At 33.3% G+C, this 20730-nt stretch overlaps 1 protein-coding gene and 1 pseudogene across 1 annotated transcript; one reads left to right on the forward strand and one right to left on the reverse strand.

Moving 5' to 3' along the window:
* Positions 1-247: 247 nt before the first annotated feature.
* On the forward strand, positions 248-20486 carry LOC145259288 (WD repeat-containing protein 55-like). The gene is made up of 7 exons (XM_080117156.1): positions 248-397; positions 3166-3275; positions 8451-8636; positions 12626-12698; positions 16533-16739; positions 18826-18995; positions 19986-20486. Exons 1-7 carry the CDS (start codon positions 344-346, stop codon positions 20413-20415), a joined length of 1230 nt encoding a protein of 409 aa, XP_079973282.1. The 5' UTR covers positions 248-343; the 3' UTR covers positions 20416-20486.
* On the reverse strand, positions 7475-7591 carry LOC145259321 (5S ribosomal RNA; annotated as a pseudogene).
* Positions 20487-20730: the final 244 nt, after the last annotated feature.

Genomic DNA, 20730 nt, shown 5'->3' on the forward strand with positions numbered 1-20730 from the left:
TTCATCTTTGTGAATTTTCTTTACATATGCTCGGTAGTTCGAATTGAGTTGTCTCCCCCTTATTTATAAAACATGGCGGATTAAAACATAATGCCTTGCTTTGTTATAAAATTTCATTTACTTAAATTAACAACAAAAAAAGAGATACTCGATCAATTTACGTGATTTTTGGAATATGACGTACATCATAAAGATTTTAAAATAGTTTTTTGTATTTTTGCTTTGAAAATAGGTTTAATTCTAAATTAGTACGTAACGGAACTTGTTGACTATGTTTCGTAATTCGTTTCGTTTCAAATGCCAATCTCAATTTTTGCTGTAACCGATCTAAGAACGATAATCCATGCAAAACATTTTCGGTCAAAATACAAACATGGCTTCTTCTTCAACGTCGCATGTGAGTAGTGGCGTGCTAATAATATTAATGATAATAACAAAACTGACGACAAATACAATCTCAAACTTTTGCTAATAATTTATATATTTATAAAAAAATGATTATTGTTAAGAAAACAAAAATTAATTATTATTGATTTTTGTTTGAACACTTATTTTACTTTTCTCGACGTGTTTTTTTTTAATTTTTCATCCACGTGTTTTCTGTTCTTGTTTTAATTTATTTTTAAAATAGCAAATTATATAAATGACGTTTTTTAATAATTAATTTTGCGAATATATATGTTTTTAATTATTAGTTTTTTAAAGTTATTTTTTATTTTTATTTGTTTAAAGTAATTGTTCGGTTTATTTTTTTTTTATATCACCAAACTTTTTCTATTGAATGAAAAACTTTTGGGATTAATTCCTATTTCAGTCACGTAAATTACTTATACTGAATTGTTTCAGTATTTATTAAATAAAAAAAAACAATACATTTTATTTTAGTTGAAAATAAATAAATAATAATAATTATAATAAAACCACTAATTTATTGCTAGTTTTGTCGTTCACGTTTTCAGCATACCCGAAAGGAAAATGTTAAGTAAAAATTTACCTGTTTTTATTTTTTTTTATTTTTAATTATTTGTTAGGTGGAAGTATTTCAGAATAAAAAAATGAAAATATTGAAAAAAAAAAAAGTTATATTGTACCTTACCCGTTATGGAATTAAGTTCTCCGAAAATAAAATTTCACTTAATTTGATCAAGTATATTTTATTTTTATTTTTATTTTTTATAGCGAAAAAACAATTTTTTATGACACCGAGCAAAAGGTGGTAGCCATGTTTCAATTTTTAGACCACGAGGAAGAAAAGCTATTATATAACATGGGGAGGGGCGTCGGCCCTTTAGGCTGAGTTATCTCCCCGTGGCCCCCTTCCCTTCCTCGTGGTCTAAAAATTAAAACCTGTCTACTTTCAACTCGCTGCACTAAAAAAAAACAACAAAAAAACAAAAACTACTTGATCAAATTAAGTGAAATTTTTTTTCGGAAAACTTCATTCCTTAACGGGTACGTACAATATAACTGTTTTCCGATATTTTCATTTTTTAATGTCTTGATAAAACTGTACAAGTACAGTGTTTTGTAATTTCTGTAACTATATTTCACCCAAATATCAGCTTCTTGTTTTGTTATTAATGTTTTTGTAATGTTAAATGTTTTTTTTTTTTTTTTTTTTTTTCAATTAAAGAATCGTACAAAAACATTTGTGGTATTTCCTGAAGAATCTTGGATTGGGTTTGAACTGAAACCCTTCTGATACAAGAATAATGCAAATTATGCAAATTTAAGTGCCGCTGGGAATCCAAGGTGGCAACAGCATAAAAGAAAGGACTTTTTGTTCGAGAGGAATCGTTTCGGTTTTGGATGTTGCCTCATTCACTTATGAGTTTATTGTTGATTAAATAAATAAGCAAAGAAAATGACTGTTAAAAAAAAACAGTGAACACGCATCGTGGAAGAACACAAAAATTAACTGACTCGAGTGTATTTTTCTTAACTCAAAAGAATTTACGTAACTGAAGTCGGTGGAGGGAGATAACTAACTAACTAATTAATTAATAAGTAATTTAATAATTATGTAATGCGGTGTGACCATTAGTTTTTAACTGTGTTGTTACAGTTCAAACCTCTCTCGGACCCCCACGCTGTCTAATACCGTCGCAAAGGAAAAACAAACAAAAATAAATCTAACGCTGCATTTTTTAAAAGTGCAAATCAAATGCATTTATTCCTTGTTTTTTTTTTTTTCTTTACATGCTAGTTACCATTTATCAAGGCTCGGAAGCCACTCGGAGATAAGGATTATTGCGTGTACAGTAATCAGTGGGATAGTATCGTAGTAATGGTTAGTATTGGAGATTTGATAAAGTGTCTTACTTAAGGGGCGGTTCATCAGGAATTTGTTTATATTGGACTTGAAGACATCCAAGTTGTAGTTAGGTGGGAAACAGGCAAACGGAAGAGAGTTTCACAGGCGTGCACTTCTAAGAAAGAAGCTTTGTTCATGGAATCTATGTTTTGCTTTTGGCACAGATAAAGAGTGGGAAAAATTTTTGACAGTGGTTTCAGCTAGACGGGTGTTTATCGTGAAAGCTTGGCAAGGGTGGGGGGAACCAGAGATTAGAGCTCAGACAGGCACTTGCCATGGCAGTAATGATAAAACAAAGACAGGCTTGCAACGTCTCTTCTGTGAGAGAGAGGTTGCAGGGAAGAGAAAAGGGCATCCCCCACTAAACCACAAAATCTATTTTGTACTCTGTCAAGGCGGGATAGGTTGTTTTTAGCGGCTCCTGTCCATATGTGGCAGCAGTACTCCATCCTTGGACGTACTTGGCTTTTATATAGATAGACAATTGCATCAGCAGTGAGATATCTTCTGGAGCGGTAGAAGGATCCTACTATTTTTCCAGCGACCTTGGCAACAGACAGACTTCCAAAACAATGCATTTCATTATTTTTCCAAAGTTTCTTGGAAGAAAAAGGAACACAAAAATAAACTCAAATACGTGTTTTTCTCAACAACGAAAAAGAATTTACATGACTGGAATAGGAATTAATTTCCTAAACATATTGTTTGCTGACGAAAAATTATAGACAATCTTTTGGTTTTTTTTCCCTTGCATATTTGCTATATTAACGCTACAGTATAAAGATTCTATTAGACTTCTTACAGAGAAACAAAGATTGACTATTATTTTATTATTTTTCTTTTTATTTCAGGAAAGGAAGAAACCTAAAGACATTTTGTTTGATGACATTGTGGTCGATCTTGCATTTCATCCTTCTAAAGATGTCATCGCATCAGCTCACGTTTGCGGAGAAGTTAAGGTGTAAGTAAATATTCATCCTTATTTTTGCAACATATTGTACACATAAAGTGACGGGCATGCACAGCAGCGTCTGAGAACGGTATGTGCGTGCTCCTACTGGACATCCCTTGAGGTATGAGAATGCATTTGCGCAGGGGCGATATAAGGATTACACTCAAGTCATTCAGCAGTGACATTGGCGGCTGCTCTGAGTCCATGTCAACGTTATCGCTTGAGTTCGTTTTGGTGTTACAGGTTGAGTCTACGTTGATGTTATTTGCTTTTGTAGTGGTGTAATTTATCGAGTCCATGTCAATATTATTGCTTGAGTCCGTATCGCCATTGCTGCTGGGTACATGTCGGCATTCTGAGTTAAGTACTCTGGTATTTTTCTGGCCCACATGCTATCAAAAATGGTGGTAATATATTAGTTATATAAGCACAAAAAATATAAATAATAAACACTATCTAGATATAGTAATATGTAGTAACTAGCAGGCTGCCTGGTCGTAAAATACGCCTAAATATGATATATATATACATGTATATAGTAATTTATAAAATATATATGGCGATTAAGCTACACTGAATATTCTGCGTTTCATCCAACTATAGGATTCGTCAGGCTTATGCGCGAATTCTGTCGTTGCTTCTTGTTTTTATATATGTTGAGGATTTCTAGTTGGCCAATCAGCTTTCTAGTATCCACCGCGCCCCTTCCTATCAGCCAATGGGCATGCATTTTATCAAACAAAGGATCTGTTTTAGAGCTAGGTTAGTGGTTTTAGGTGGCCGTTCTCCTTTTTTTTTTATACATATAAATATACCTATGTGTACACAGTAATGCACATATATATATACATATATATATATACATATATGTGTGTGATCGTTTATGTATATTCATGTTTATTTAATTTATTTATTTGTTTGTTTTCTATTGTTATTGTTAGTTTTAAAGCTATTTTGTATCGCTATCCTAGGGTAAGTTTTATTTTGTGAACACAGTTGTTTGCTATTTCCCGCCTACAGTTTAATAGATTTTGAGGTTCTTTAAAGTACAGGATAGAAAATTTTTCATGGAGGCATAATTTACATGGATCGTCTAAATGTCTGCATGTGGTAGCTTGTCTCATTATTTTCCATTCGACTACCGGCGAATGTCCGCTTTCTTTGAGTTCCCAGTATTTATTCGCTAGTGTTGTTTTTATACGGTGTTTTTTATTTTTGAATGTGCTTTTGTGGTCATAGTATCGGGTTTTGAAATCTAAGGAAGTCATGCCTATGTAATATTTCTTGTTATTCGGGTTTTCTTTCGCAAATATTGTTGCTTGATAAACTACGCTTTTTGTTAGATATTTGTTTTGGACTGGGCAAAGTGTGCGGTGTCTACAATTGCATTTATCTTGTTCGTTATTAGTATTTTTATTTATGGTATGGTTGTTCTTGTCCGGGGTTGGTTTGTTATTATTATTATTATTATTATTTCTGCTAGTGTTGGTTTTATTTCTGTCATGGTGTCTACTTTTTTTATTGTTTATTTTGTTGTTGTTTACATTGTTTTCATTTAGTATTTTGTTATTATGTGCCTTAATTATCATCTCTAAATTTTCGCAACAACTGTAAGATAACTTCAAGGTATTTTTATTGAAGATTTTGTGTAAGGGGTTGGTTGCGGGAAAGTGTTTTTCAATAAGATCTAGAAATTTCTAGCGACACTAAAAATACAATTGTGAATTACTTCGGACTTCTACTTGGTCATGGCTGATGAACAAGAACAAGCGACCCCCTATGGATTAAATGAAGGGTTATGTTTGAAATTCTGTGCAAATTCAGAGTTTGACAGAAAAATTCTCGTATTCAACAGAAGTTGGAGATTACATCCACCGAAACATGCGAATAATCCAAATGATATGAAGCACAAAATGTTTTCTCAAAATATGAAATGAAACTAGTGAGGGTTGAAGACATGTGTTGCTTGGAGAGAAATAATATGAGAATGATACGATAGATGTGTAATGTTAGTCTTAAAGACGAGCTTTGATCTGATGAGTTCAGAGAAAGTTTAAATATGGATGGTTTCGTGCAGAACAGGAGACTCTGTGGGTATGGCCGCTACTCCAAACATTACCGCTTAATTGAACTGTATTGAAAGAATGAATGGGAGTTTTTAGGTTAGTAGAGTTGCAGTTGAGGTTGCAGAGTTCAGCCAAGGAAACCATTTGTTGCATATTCATTGTGGCTGGTTGTTCAAAATGTGTTTGTCCAGTCTATATAAATGTTGACATCTACTTTTGTTGCTGGTACAAATATATACACAGACTGACAATGAAGTAAAAAAGTAGTTGATCTACAAAAAAATATATTGCTTTTATTTCACACTGACAAATCCGCTTCTGATTATAAATTATTACTGTTTTTTTGATGTTTCTAAAAGGTATGTAAGGTGGTGCAGGGTTAGGTGGTTGTCGGATGGTGAAGAAAATGGTTACACTACCTGGCTCTCTCTGACTGACTGTTTACATTTTCTTTGTGATGATTTTCATTTCCTATTGGAATGTCTAATATTTCATTGTTTCAATCCTTTGACCGATATCCTCTCACGTATTTCTGGTCAAATCATGCATTCCGTTAGACGATGATGGAAAGTTCCACATTCTTCACATTGAATCCATTTGCATGTGTACAATCTATCAAATGTTTTTTTTCTTCTCGGGGTTGCCTGCAAATATCTAACACATTGGCAGAAGTGATAAGGATGGATTTGCGAGAAAAAGGGATCATCATCATCATACAGAATGGAACAATATAATTGTCGCCCTAGAAAAGATGACATGATTCCATTTCCGTTTGATGAAAACTGGTTTTCTTTTTTTTGTTGTTGTTGCAGACCGTCTACCAGTTTTAATTTTATGAATTACTAGTTGGCCAGTTGTGTACACATCTAAAGAGCAATAGAAGCCTTCTATCATGTCTGAAAGTGACAATCTCGAATGAGCGAGATCGGAGATGCACCACTGTACAACATACTCTCTATTGATCCAAGTTATGACAACAGGACCATTGCCAGCACTCTCAAAATGCAAATCCGAACGATTCAACAGTTGGGGGCACAGCTCAATGCATCAGACGATCCACAGTTATGGTGTTTGGTGTAGTTTCAAGTGAGGGTCACATCATACCACTTCATATCTTTGAAATTAAAAGTCAGCACCAAAGTGTACCTCGATGAACTGAAGAGTGTAGTGATCCCTTGGGGCAATCAGGTGGCAGCAGGACTTGGCGCCAGCCCACAAGTCCAAAGAGACCCAGGCTTGGCTTCATAAGGAGTTCTAGGACTTTGTACCCTTCTCTCACTGCCCCACCCTCCTCCTCTGCTGAACTCACTGGACTACTTTGTTTGGTCATATCTCAGGAGAACATCACCAACATGACCTCCTGCAATACCAAAGCCAGCCTGATCACCACTATCTGCTGAGTATTCGCCTAGCTCCTGCCGGCACTTGTTGAAAAAGCATGCTTCCAGTTTGGACCCATATTGAAGTGGTGATTGAGGCTGAAGGCAGCTACATTGAATAGATGTAAGCTCTACTACATAATTAAATTACTGGAATTGATTTTTTCAGTAAAAGTTTTAAAATAAATCTGTATTGTTGTTTCTTTTTTTTTAGGATGACACTTTTATCGTTCTACCCTGTATTGTATCCAAGGATTCTATTGTTGGCATTGGTTTCCCTGATATTTTTCTTGTCAAAATTTTTTTCTAAAAAGGCAGATACTTACGTGAAGATTGCCAACATCCTAAGTGAAAGTGATGATGTGGAACGAACTGGATTCAAACTTGAAACACCCAGGTCATCAGTTCATGTCATTAACCACTTAACTACTGTCACCACCAAGTCAATATATTTAGAAATTTTGAGTTTATTTGAGGCAGTTTACGGTTTGTGAGAGAGATAATTAAATACCTGGCCAGAGATCTGAAAGTCGTCTAGTATATGTCAGCATTAAACTTAATAATATGATGATTGAATTCAGCATTAAACAGGCTCCTCCTTCAGTCTTGGACAGACTAAGGATACCTACGAAGGGTCGCCTGCGCGTGAAATTTTTGTGGCAGGAGGTGCGCAATATCCAACCCCACCTATCCTGAGACGACATTGTTATTAAATACTAGTGGCAAGTGAAGCACAGGATGACTGGAAAGAAATGTTGAGATAAGCGGAGAGCACCTGGAATTCCCAAATGGTCACCCATCTGGTACTAACCAGGCTCAACGTTGCTTAACTTCGGTGATCTGACGAGAATCGGTGTGTCAACGCGATTATGCCGTATATATAAATGACCCTGGAAATGTTGATATGCCGTAAAACAATGATGCAAGTTCATATGAAGCTTCAGCATTCAGTGTAATCATGGTGATACATCAGTTCCTGTTAATTCCCCAAAGTTAAGCAATGTTGAGCGTGGTAAGCACTAAATGAGTGACTATTTGGAAATGGTAAGTGCTGTATATACTCTCCGTTTATGTCGACATTTTTCTCGGTTGTCCTCAACTTCTACTTGCCACTGGAATCAAACTGCCAATTATTTTCCTAAAGAAAATCATTTTTAAGTGATTAATGTGAATTCATAGGCATTGCAACATAAATCTAGTAAGTATGAAATATTGTTCAGTTATCTCCCTTTGTTTTTTTTCCTTTTTTTTTTTCCTTTTTTTTTTTTTCAAAATAGCGAGCAAGACTCATAAAATTTGATAACTATTTGATGAATTTACACGATTTTTGGAATACAATATTTTTGTTTCCTCATCGTACAGATTTTGTTTATTTTTGGTTTTTAATATGGGAAGAATTCTGGGCAAGACGACAAATGTTTTTGCGTACTTATGCACTTTTGTTACCGTGCTGAAGTAATAACATTATTATTTAGAAAACCATTCTTAACATGGTGAAGGGAAGGTGTTTTCTAACTATTCTCTACTTTCACTTTACAATTTAATATAAAAGATATTGTAAAATTATAATTTAACTTGAAAAAATCTATTGAAAAAAAATAGCGCGGTAACAAAAGTGCATAAGTGCCTATTTTTGTTTGTTGTTTGCATCGGTTCAGTAATTTGTTTTTTTTTGTTTTTTTTTTTTGAGTCATTATAGTAATTCATTTGTTCCTTTCTTTTCTTTCTTTTTTTTTCAGCCATTCTTATTCAACAACCGGTGAAAATCAGAAACTAATGACTCTTGAGCATCACAAGAAATCCTGTCGCTGTCTTTGTTTCTCTGAAAATGGTAATCAGTTGTTCACAGCGTCCAAAGACAAATCCCTTTGTTGCATTGACATGAACACTGGCACCGAGTCTTGGAGTAAGAAAATGGCCCACGAGTAAGAAACATGTCTTTTTTATTTCTTTTTTTTTTTCTTTTTTTTTATTCTTGTTTTCCTTTTAGGTACATCCACATGGGATACAATAGACGCCCCCCCTCTCTCTCTCTCTCACACACACACACTTCCAAGCAAAAAATAAAGCAAAACACAAGAAAAACACAGACGCCAATACTTCACATACATGTCGGGTGGAATCTGTGGGGGGAGGGGGGGGGGTGAGTGAAACTACTCTCTACACGCATTTACAGATTTGTATCTACTTTGTTGATTAATTCATCCGTTTGTTCAACGGCGCTTGATCTGGTCCACATGGTAATCTGTTTTCAGTTGCACTCAAATTCCAACTGAGTTCAAACCTCAACTAAGTGTCCGACTGATCCCCCCCCTCCCCCCCCGTCAAGTGACATTTTTATTGTTCGATCCTTAGTTCATTGTCATTCATCACACTCTAATTTAAACTCTACCTTATTTCTCGTTGTCTGCGTTAAGAACAAATTCCTATCATTGTTTATTGGTAAGTTTTTGATTACTCGCTGAACCTACTTCCAGAGCGTTAGGAAGTGATTCATGAAAAAAAAAAAAATTGTCCTAAGTTTATAAGAAAAATGATTCACCAAAGTGTACAAAGGCAGTCGATTGAATTGATGAGTAGTAAGCTGGAAGTGGCTGAGTAAAATAAAAGATATGGACATAGGATTTCCGATCCTGAAGTCAATATATGTTTAGAAGTTTTTAGTTAGCTTAAGACAGTTTTCAGTTTGCGGCAGTTTTTTTTTTTTTTTTTTTTTTTCACCCCAAACAAACAACATTCCTACTTGAAATGTAAAGAGCTGCTGTTTGGGATTGTGTTGAGCAGCGAGATATTTATTTTCATTACACTTAAGCTTCTGCAGATTAGTAGTCATGGAAGCAAGAAACAGGAAAGGAATGCCAAAATTTAGTAATCCAAGGGAAGAGACTATGAGGGTCGTTCTAAAAGTAAAGCTTAATTTTTTTTTAACTCTAAAAGTTAAAGAGCTATAAAGATGGGAGTGGTACCATTAAAACATACTTTTTTTGTGCTCTAGTATTTATTTTTCTACTGAGTCATCACCATTCTCAATGCAATTTGGTCAGGAATTCAATGACGTATGTCTGCTTTTGATGCATGCCCATGACAGGGTTGCTTTCTTAGAGTCTCACACTAAATATCTACAACAGAAAGATGAAATTTTGAGGTCATGAATGCAGAAGTTAAGTCATCATAACAATGCAATTTACAGCGACAATCTGATCCATTCGGGTGGAATAAAAACTATGAGACATTACTTTTGGAATGCCTCTTGTTATATAAAAAAATTTTGAAGTTTGAGACAATTTTCAGTTTGTGTCAATTGGCAACATTTTGCAAGAGAATGAGCAACCCAGAGTTTTAGCAGATTTGACAGACTGTAGCGTGGCTGTTACACTTTAGCAATTAATAAAAAATAAAACTTTACTTCAGTAATTCATAAAAATAAGACTTTAATAATTCATAAAATAAAACATTACCTTAGTAATTAATAAAAATAAAACTTTATTTTAATAATTAATAAAATAAAACATTAGGCAAGTTAGGTACCGAAATGAAGCTTATGACCCAGCGGATGTTTTAGTGATATTTATATCCATGTTCGGTGTATGGAAATGCAAAAAAATAACTATTTACTAAACAACGTTTTATTTACTGGGCAAACTTGGGTTCTTGTTAATAAAAAAAAATTTATTTTAGTAATTAATAAAATAAAAATTTACTTTAGTAATTAAAAAAAATAAAATTTACTTTAATAATTAGTACTTCAGTAGTAATTCATATAAATAAAACTGGAAATAAATAAAATTTGAGTCAGCATTTTTTCTTTTTTAGCAAAAGTTTTTATTAACGTTATTTTTAATTACCACTTAAAATTTAATTATTTTTAATTATTTTTAAATACCACTTACAATTTAATTATTTTTAATTATTTTTAATTACCACTTACAATGTCTCTCATTGCCACTTATCCATGTTAGCCTGGCATGAGTTTCTCTTTCTTCCGACTGCATATTGGCCACAGCCTCTTTCTCATCTCCGCTTTTCACGCCTGTCTCCTTTGACCTCGACTTTTCTTCTCTCCCGAGCATGTGGTGCATTTTTCTCTCCTTTTTTTCTTCTCGCGTACTTTCTCTTTGCATATGCACATTGTTTGGTTACTGCTGCTGCTAATATCTTTGCAAGCCAGCCATCCTTCGCTGCTGCTGATATTTTACCTCGTGCTCATATGCACTGTCTTACAAAACAATTTATCTCGATTTGGTCTTAGTTGATGCACTGAAATTTATCTAAAATGTGGATGTTAACATTAAGAAGGTCAGTTTCCACGATAATATCACACAAACACTTTGTGATCAATATATAGTGTGCCTGAGTATTTTTTTATTTTTTTTATATATATACTTGCAAACGAGTGTATGTGTCCTTGCCGTTCACACAAATGACAGAATCAGAATGAGAAACGAGCAGAAAACTACGGCAAACTTTGTTGGGGTTGGCGATTGTCGAGAGATGTCACGGTTTTACATACACAGAAAATGCTCCTGCGGCCTGTTCATGCGTTTCTAATGCTTACGTTTCAAATAGAATTGATACTCATTGTAATACAACTTCCTGTGCTAGTAGCTTCTTTCCAAGAATTGCAGGCTTGTGGAACTCTCTTCCTGCTTACTGTTTTCCTCCTATTTATACCCTTGTTTTTTTGTTTTTTTTTCAAGACTACAGTCAATAGGCATCTCCTGTCTTTGCGATAATCATATTTCATTTTTGTTAGTTCCTTACATCAAGTGGCTTCATGTCTTGTCTGGAGCAATTCCCATTATAAAAAAATAACATTTACCTTGGTTTGATTCTTTTAATGCTATGTCAGATTAGGTTAAAACATATATCTTTTTGAACAGGAAGGTGTGTTTATTAGAAATCCACTATTTTTAATCTGAAAATAAGCAGGTTTCCATGGGTGTGAACTCTCTGATTTTTGGTCAAAATCTTTGTTTTTGTTTTTTTTTAAATAAAAAAAGGCTGATTTCTGCCTTACCTCCTTATTTTTCATTACTATTTGGCTGAATTTTCTTTTTCGTTCCCCTTTCCTGTTTTTTTTTTTTTTCTGTTCACCTTGTCTGGCCTTTTCCCTCTTATTGTGGAAACCCCAATGTTGTGTGCCATGGATTTCTTGTCTTCCTTCTTTCATCTTCTGGCTGGGTTGTCATTACGTATTAGCGACTGCCGAGTGGGCGCACTTGCTCAAGTATAAAACATAAAATAACTTAAAACACAGACTCCGACACTGTAAAATCGCACGGACAGACAGACAAAAGAAATAAATAAATCCGGGACAACTATAATATAAAGGGCAGTTTATGTGTGTATGTTTTTATGTCTAGCTAAAAGTAAAAAAAACGTTCAAAACAAACACCCACAAAGTTAATATTTTCTTGATCTACAATGCCCAGATTAATAATATATCAAATTAAGAAAACGCAATTCATTCTTTGACCATAAACTGGCACAAAATTTGTGCAGAAAGGTAGGTGGGTGGGTGGGTGTGGGTTTCAGGTTATGTACTTATTGCGGAGAAGTTACTCTGATTTTTTAATCAAACAAAAATAAATAAATCCGACTCAACATTTTTTTCTTTTTTAACACAAGTCGTTTATTACCGTTTTTCTTTCTTCCCGTCTTGACACCAATTTAAAAGTTATCTCTCTGCTACTATGGAGCCACATGTCCATTTCACCTGACTCACACTTTTCTTCTGGCTCCACTATGCACTGACTGTAAACGGCCATTTCTCGTCATCGACTTTACAAATTTATGATTTTTTTTTTTCAGATCTCTAATCTATAGGTATTTGAAAAATTTATGATTTTTCTTTTTCCAGATCTCTAATCTATAGGTATTTGAAAAATTTATGATTTTTTTATTTTTTTTTCAGATCTCCAATCTATAGTTTATTGTTAACGGGTGAGAACTTTGTTGTCACCGGAGATGACGATGGAATGATTAAGGTGAGAGAGTTTAAAAATTTGTTTTCCGATTAGAAAAAAATATTTGGGTCTGTTTTAGAATACAAATTAAAAAAAAAAATACAGAAAATACAAAAAAATCTTTATGATGTACATACCTATCACAGAACAAAAATATCATATTTCAAAAATCACTTTAATTAATCAAGTAGTTTTTTTTTTTTTTTTTAACTAGAAAATCAAAATTTATGACGAGCAAGAACTGAGCCGCCATGTTGTTGTAGGATGTGTTAAAATTCAAGGGCAATAACTCAGTTCAGCTACCGAGATTGTTTTATTCAGAATAATTAAAACTATTTGGTATTTATTTTTTAGAAAGCCATTCTTAACATGGGGAGAGAAGGGTGTTTTATATACCTATTCTGACTCTAAACTTTCACCTAACAATTTAATAAAATAAAGATATGGTAAAGCTTTAATTCAATTTGATAATACGATTTTAAAATCTCAATAAGTGCATAAGCAACTTTTTAATCACTAAAAATCATAAATTTTGATTTTCTTGATTAAAAAAAAAATACAGAAACTACTTGATCAATTTATATGATTTTTGGAATATGACATTTTCGTTTAGTGATGGGTACGAACATGATTTTTAAAGATTTTTCTGTATTTTTAAAAAAATTCAAATTCTAAAAAAAAAAAATATGAATTTCGTAAACAGAAAATTTTTAAACAATTTTTTATTTAGATTTTGACATAAACACAGTTTGGCATTTGTTCAAAGTAAAATATTTTTTTGATTAAAAAGATTTTTTATGAGAAAAACATGAGAAACCCAATATTTTAGGTTCTATTTCGTTATTGTAACGAAATCCAAAAATAAAAAATGTTGAATTTCAATTAAAACCAATGGTATCTACTTAATCATTATGTCGAAGATCAAAGTATAGTATCTGTTTTTCAGATGCTGCACTTCCATTTCTTGTTCTCTTTCGGTGGAGGATCAGTCCTTCACGACATAGACAATTTTATATTTTTGTACCTTTTCTTCAATTTATAAGATTTTTTACTAGAATATCTTGTCCTTTTCTTTTCCAGTTTTAATAACTAGTTCTTTTACTTTTCTAAGCTTAATCTTAACCATATTACTTTTCATGCTCGCATTTTTCTGAAATCCATTATTTTTTCAGGCTTTGCTTTGAAATAATATTTTCTTTGTGTTCAATATCATAAGCATTGTCAACAATCCATAAAAAATTATTACCAACTTCTTAAATTGACTAAAAATCAAATAAAAGACGTAATTACATACATAAACAGAAAGAAGGGACAAAAAAGAGAGAAACAGAATTAACGGGCGATGTCATAAGCGAAATATTATCAGCCTTAGCGCGGCAAAGAGTATCACTTTCGTTAATTTTCTCTATATAACCCAAATAAGATGGCATGCAAATGACATTCCGCTATGATTTATAAAGGTGTCGCCGACGAAAAAGTATCTATGGTAATCAACGACCAATAAGAAGAAACCGTCTCTATCATTCCTTACAAATTCTGAGGACTTTTGAACAGTAATTTTATTCTTTTAATGAACGAAAATTGAAAATTTTTATTTCAAAATATAGCTGAGAAGGTGACCTATGAACTGTAAAAATTGTTTGAAATTTAGTCGCAAAATGAGTGAGCGGTGAAGCTTTAAAAGCAGTTCTAAATGAGTAACACTTAACCATATATTCAAACACGTAATGTTCGAATGATAAAAGTGAGAATATGTGTGTGAGGACACTTCTCAACCTATATGCTCAACAAATTTTTGATATGTGGAAATTTTTTTTTCAATCCATTTTCATTCAGAAAAAAGGGCTGCCAAGAGGTCAAAGTTAAAAAATTGGTATGCGAAGGTCATCAAATTTTTTGCTGTTTCACGTATGCGCATGCATGAATCGTTCACATGACAGATTACTTATGTTAAGAATAAGTAAGTTTGAAAACACTTTTTAAAGATTGTGTCAGGCTGGTCTAATGGTTATTGTACTTGACTCGTTGTCTTTATGTTTTGGTTTCAATCTCAGCTCGAATATTTTTTCTATTTTTACTTACAAGAAGTGAACGGTTTAGAAAAAACATAATACTTGCATGCCCGCCTCAGTTTCTGTATGAATTAAAATATAATATTTACGCGTATTTTACTGGGCAGCCTGCTAGTTTATTAATGAAAATAGATTTTTAAATAATGGGTTACTTCAGATTTGCCATATTGGCCCTTTTAAAGACAAGTTTCGTGAATTCGGCCTTTTTTGAAGCAGTTTGGCCGTGAATAACTATATTTGGCCTTTTTTAAAATTAGTTTTATATAAAAATATGTAATCCCTCACTCTTAAGTTCTGAAATAATTTTTTTTTTCTCCCAACACGTAATCACCTAAAAAAAGAAGAATACTATATTGAGGGGATTAGGTGAGAGGTTTGAAAATTATAAAAATGATACAATTAATATTCTTTAGCACAAGTGTTTTTATCTAAAAAAAAAAAAATAAAAATTCCACCAAAAACATGTAAAAGCTTATGATTTCAACTTTATAGAAAACAACACAAATGTTTGGGAGCCAACAGCTTCAATATAGCTTAGAGTTAACATCTTGGATATAGCCCTATTTATTTTATATAGCATTTATACAGAACATTTTCATTTGGCCTTTTTTTACCCTTTTTCCTGAAAAAATTGGCTTAAAATATTTTTTTACACTTGGACAACCCGAGAAAACAATATGGCCGCCTTTTTTTTTTTTTTAATCATAAAAATATGAATTTTGTAATAATGCAGTAATATTTAACTAATTGCGACATGACAAATAAGTAGATAAAATTGCTTTTAGTTGAACGTGACAAAAAAGTAATCATTGTTTTTTTTTCAATTGCCAGATTTAGCTAAGGAAGAAAAAACAAATATTTTAATATGATTTAAATTTACTGAAAAGTTTGGTTCTTGTCTTGAATTCCCCTTATATTAAAAAACATGTAAATGATCAAATAGTTTTATTTTTGTAAAGAAAATAATTTTCAAGTGATCATTGTGAATTCAGGCATCTATAATATAAATCTCACCTATCTGTTCAAATGTATGTTTGTATGTCTGCCTAAAACTTTCAACACAGGTGACTGATGGATTCTCACAAGATCGGTAGTGTTTTGAAGCTCGACCCTTCAGATGACAAATATAAAAAATTGGCTAAAAACATTAATTCGTTCACCCTCAACTGGGCATTTTTTTACAAGAAGGAGTCGCTTTTTTTGCCAATATTTTTTAATGTCATCCCCTCTTTTCGGTTGACTAGCCTTAATTTAAGCCCTTGTCGCTTCCAGTTTGGTGATGGACACAACAGTAAAGATGTCACCTTTTTTTTTCCACATTCTTTTCCTCTTTCGCGGTACGGGTTCAAGCTTGCCTGCTTTCTACCACTTTTTTTTTGCTCAACACACAGACCTTCATACACCTGGGAACGCCGGGCATCTAGGCTAGTTAAAATATAAATCTTACAAGTTTGAATTATTGAGTTATCTTCCCTTTTTTAAAAAAAAATTTTTTTTTTAAATAATGGACAACATGGCTGTCCTTTCATTACTCATAAAATTTGATTTTTGTTGTTTAAAAATAAAACTACTTGATCAAGTTTGAATTATTGTTGAGTTATCTTTTTTAAAAAAATTTTTTTCACTTTATATGATTTTTGGAATATGATATTTTCGTTTTTTCACAAGTATGCACATTGTACAGATTTTTCTGTATTTTTTGTTTTTGAATATAAGGGGGTATTCTGGATAAGAACCTAAACTATAAACTAATTTATCTGATGTTATTACTTTGTCTTTACAGTCATGGGACACACGGACTCGTGCTTGTACGATGGAAATGAAAGAATGTGAGGAGTTCATCAGCGACATGGCAATTGATAAAAACCACAAAATGTTGCTCGTCACGTCTGGAGAAGGAACGTTGACTGTTCTTAATATTCGGCAGAAACGCCTCGTGTTGCAATCGGAATTATTCGACTCTGAAATGCTTTCTGTTGTCATTGTCAAGGTAATCTCAACTTTTTGCTCCCCCCCCCCCAATCTCTATTCTACGTATTCAATTTTTTATGCTTCGTAAAATGGAGATGATGTTTTGCTTAGTGGTGAGACGATTAATCGGAATTGAGAGTCAGAACATTTTTTGGTATTGAAATTGGTGCATTTTCACGATGCAAAAAACGATTCTTTTAATAATTTTTCCTTTTTATTTTTCCTTTAACTTAATTTTCAATTTCTGGTATTCGTGATTAAAAAGTTATTGACATGAATACTGTCATTAAAATATCTAAACACAGATGGGCAACATGAGAGGCCAAAGGGAAGAACAAGAACGAGGTGGAGGGACGACCTGATAAAGCACATGGGTCCCACACGGCAGCGGATAACTCGAGGCAGAGTTAGATGACTAAAGTCCAGGGAGGGATTCCTCATTGAGTGATAAAACCCTGGTTGATATTGATGATGATGTTTATATATTTAGTGATCTATTTGAAACAAGGGAATGCAATATAGTATATAGGGGTTATGAAATCTTTTTATGCCAGGCATTTCGAAGCCTAATGCTTCTCATCGGATGAGAAGGGGGTACTAGTCAACAAAATATAGATGCTATTTTATCAATAAGCATATTAAGGGTTTTTTGCATAGAGGTATGAATTTGGGAGTGAGAGAGCGATGGTTAGCCAGGGGATTATTAGATATTTATGATATTTTAAATATACTAGAATGTGATGACTAAAGTCCAGGGAGGGTTCCTCATTGAGTGATAAAACCCTTATTGATTAATTGATTGATCACAATGGGAACAGTAGTCCGAAGAATCCAAATAATATGAATAGGCAAGCTGCCTCTCAGTTTAGTGAGTAAAATTTGGGTAATGGCCACTGTGTAGGCAAATAAGTCGTTTTGTCTATTCTGTGGTATATTGGTGCTTGTATAGTAAGAGTCACAAGTGAAAATTGGATTCCATGCAAAAACACTTTGATATATGTACGTATTATGCATAAATAAAATAAGATGATGATCAGTTGTGGTGGAAATTGAGTAGAATTTGATTATTTTAGAGGACGGCTCAACAAGAAGTTGTTTACATTGGACTTGAAAACAACCATGTTGTAGTCAGCTGGAAAGCAAACCGATGATATAGAGTTTCATTGGTGGGTAGTTCTAAGGAAGAAACTTTGTTTATAGAAATTGTATTTAGATTTAGCCGCAGATGAGAGTGGAGGAAATTGTTGACAGTAGTTGTAGCTAGACGAGTGTTTATTGTGAATGGAGTGACCGTAGATTGATGTTGAGCATTTGTCATGGAAATAGCGATAGAGCAGAGATAGACTTGCGATGTCTCTTCTGCGGGAAAGAAGGAGGAAAAGTTGTTGCCTATTTGATTTTAAAACTGGTTTTGAACTGTGTCAAAGGCAGGAAACGCTGAATTGAGCATCTCCTATTGATTGGGAAACAAAGATGGAGGTTTGGATAAATGAGCATGTGTCTTTGATTGGAGACTAGCAGGGGTGCCCAACGTTGCCCGGGTGTTTAGGTGGTGTAGTAAGGAACCCCTGGAGTGGGGGTTAAAAAAAAGTGGTAGTAGCGAGGGGGGGGGGTCAAAGCAACAGTAGGCAGAAGTGTTAAAAAAAGGAAAAGTAGGTAGGCTCAAACCTGTAACGTAAAGGAGAAAAAAAGGTTATGTCTCCATTGCCTGACCAGAAGTTCTGAACATTGAATGTAAGCGTAATCAATCTAACTGATATGATGACTTGTGAAAATTGTGACGCAAAAAAAAAAAACAACCTATCTTTGAAGAAAACTAGTCAGTTGAGGGTGAAGGAATTAATGTTTTTGGCCAATTTTTCGACATTTGTCGTCCAAGACGATACCGATCTCGTCAGGAGCTGTTGCGTCTGTCAAAAGTTTTTGGCAGACATACAAACATACATACATACACATAAATAATGTGAAAAGTAAATCATACATTTTGTGACACCATTTTTAAAAAAAAAAAAAGTTTATTTCTTTTTCTGTCTTGTTTTAATCAAATGCCATTTTGATTCTTTTTTCTGTTTCTCTAATTTTTTTTTTTTTTTCTGAAATTTCAGGATGGTACAAAAGTTGTATGTGGTACTGGAGAAGGTGTTTTAAATATTTTTAACTGGAATGAATTTAACAACATAAGTGATCGTTTTCCTGGTCATCCGATGTCCATTGATTGCATTGTGCCAATCACGGAAGATATTATTTGTACGGGGAGCCTCGATGGAGCAGTAAGGTAAGAAACCGTATTAATTCATTATGTATATGTGTTTCTCGCGTGACGGAAATGGTTGTAAACAGACAGAGGTGTAACAAGATTAATCGTGAAATGTTCGTAAGAGCGATGTGAGTTTTCTGTTTTTTAACTCCTCCCCAACTGATGAAAAAACAAGGTACTTGTACAGTTCAATCAAGACATTAAAAAATGAAAATATCAAAAAAGGTTATATTGTACGTATCCGTCAAGTCTAAATATCAGTTGACGTGATATTGAAACAAACACAGATGGAATTTGATAAACAATATTATCATTTTTTTATTTATTTTATTTATTTTTTTTTTGCGAATTAGTCCACTGGGCAAATTATCTCCCGTAATATATAATAATCAACAGAGGATTGATTCTATAAAAATACACAATCTGAATAAATTAAAAAATCATACTTAAACGTGTTGTATGACTGGGCATCCAGCTATTATCAATGATGGCAAACAAATGTATTTATAATTTTTTGTATTAGGGTTAGAAGCAGTGATGAGGGTATGAGACGAATGGATTCGCCAATCATTTTTTATAACCAACGGCTGTGCTAAACAACCAATCAAAATGTCGCAAAATTATTATAAAAATTGTCGAATTTTGGATTCAATCAGTTCGCCGTTTGCTACGTCACGGACCGCATTTAATTGTTCGCCGCCATCTTTGTTCAACATACTATCTCAGAACTTAAGAGGTTAACTACACCACGGACCGCATTTGATTCTTGGTCGCCATCTTGGTTACTGATCTGAACTACGCCGCCATCTTTGTTCAACACAGTGTCTCAAAGCTTAACAGGGTTAAGGTGCTTACATTTCCATAAACCGCCTGATGATTCTTACACTAGCACGGTCCTTATACTGCATAAGTACCCAAAAAATTTTCACACAATAAAATCTGATGTGAAATTATTTTCAAACTATTTAAATATTTCCATTTTTTTTTTTTGCTTTTTTCTATCGGCAGGGCTGTGCATATTTTACCCAACAGATTTCTTGGCGTACTGGGTCGACATGGAGACCTTGCAGTCGAAAACCTCAGCGTTTCCCGAGACAAGAAGCTGTTGGCTAGCTGCTCTCATGATCAGATGATAAAATTCTGGAACTTGGATCTTCTCGACAACATTGAGGTAAAGCAGGAGAAGTCCAAGGTGTCCGAACGGCACCAGTCTTTGAACCCTCAAAATCAATTTTTTGATGATCTGGTGCAAGATTCCGACCCTGCCAACCTTATTACCGATGAAGACAGTAGTGATGATGACGACGACGATGATGATGATGATGATGATGCTAGTGAAGATGATGAAGAAAGTTGCGAGGAAGAATCTGCTGGAATTTCTGAGAGTTGTGATGAAGATGATGATGCAGAATCGAAAGATAAAGAAAATAAAAAATAAAAAAAAAATTCAAATTTTTATTATCATCTTCATCCCTCATCCCCAAAATAAAATTCATTAATTTTGATAAATTTGTTTTATATTTTTTCTTTTTTCTTTTTTCTTTTCAATTTAAAAATAAAAGAATGTTTGTTTTTCTGTAATTTTTATTTATTAAAAAATAAAACGTGTTTGTGCAGTCTAATGGGATTTCAAATAAATGCATTTTATGTTTTTAAAAAAACATATACTTGCGTGTCGTGTTGAAATTAGTAAAAAAATGTTAAATTAAACAAAAACAATATTACTTTAATAAAATAGACTAAAAATAGTAAA

This window comes from Euprymna scolopes, chromosome 34 (genome assembly GCF_053919585.1).
Source record: "Euprymna scolopes isolate OS-2025 chromosome 34, ASM5391958v1, whole genome shotgun sequence".
In the NCBI taxonomy this organism is placed as follows: Eukaryota; Metazoa; Mollusca; class Cephalopoda; order Sepiida; family Sepiolidae; genus Euprymna; species Euprymna scolopes.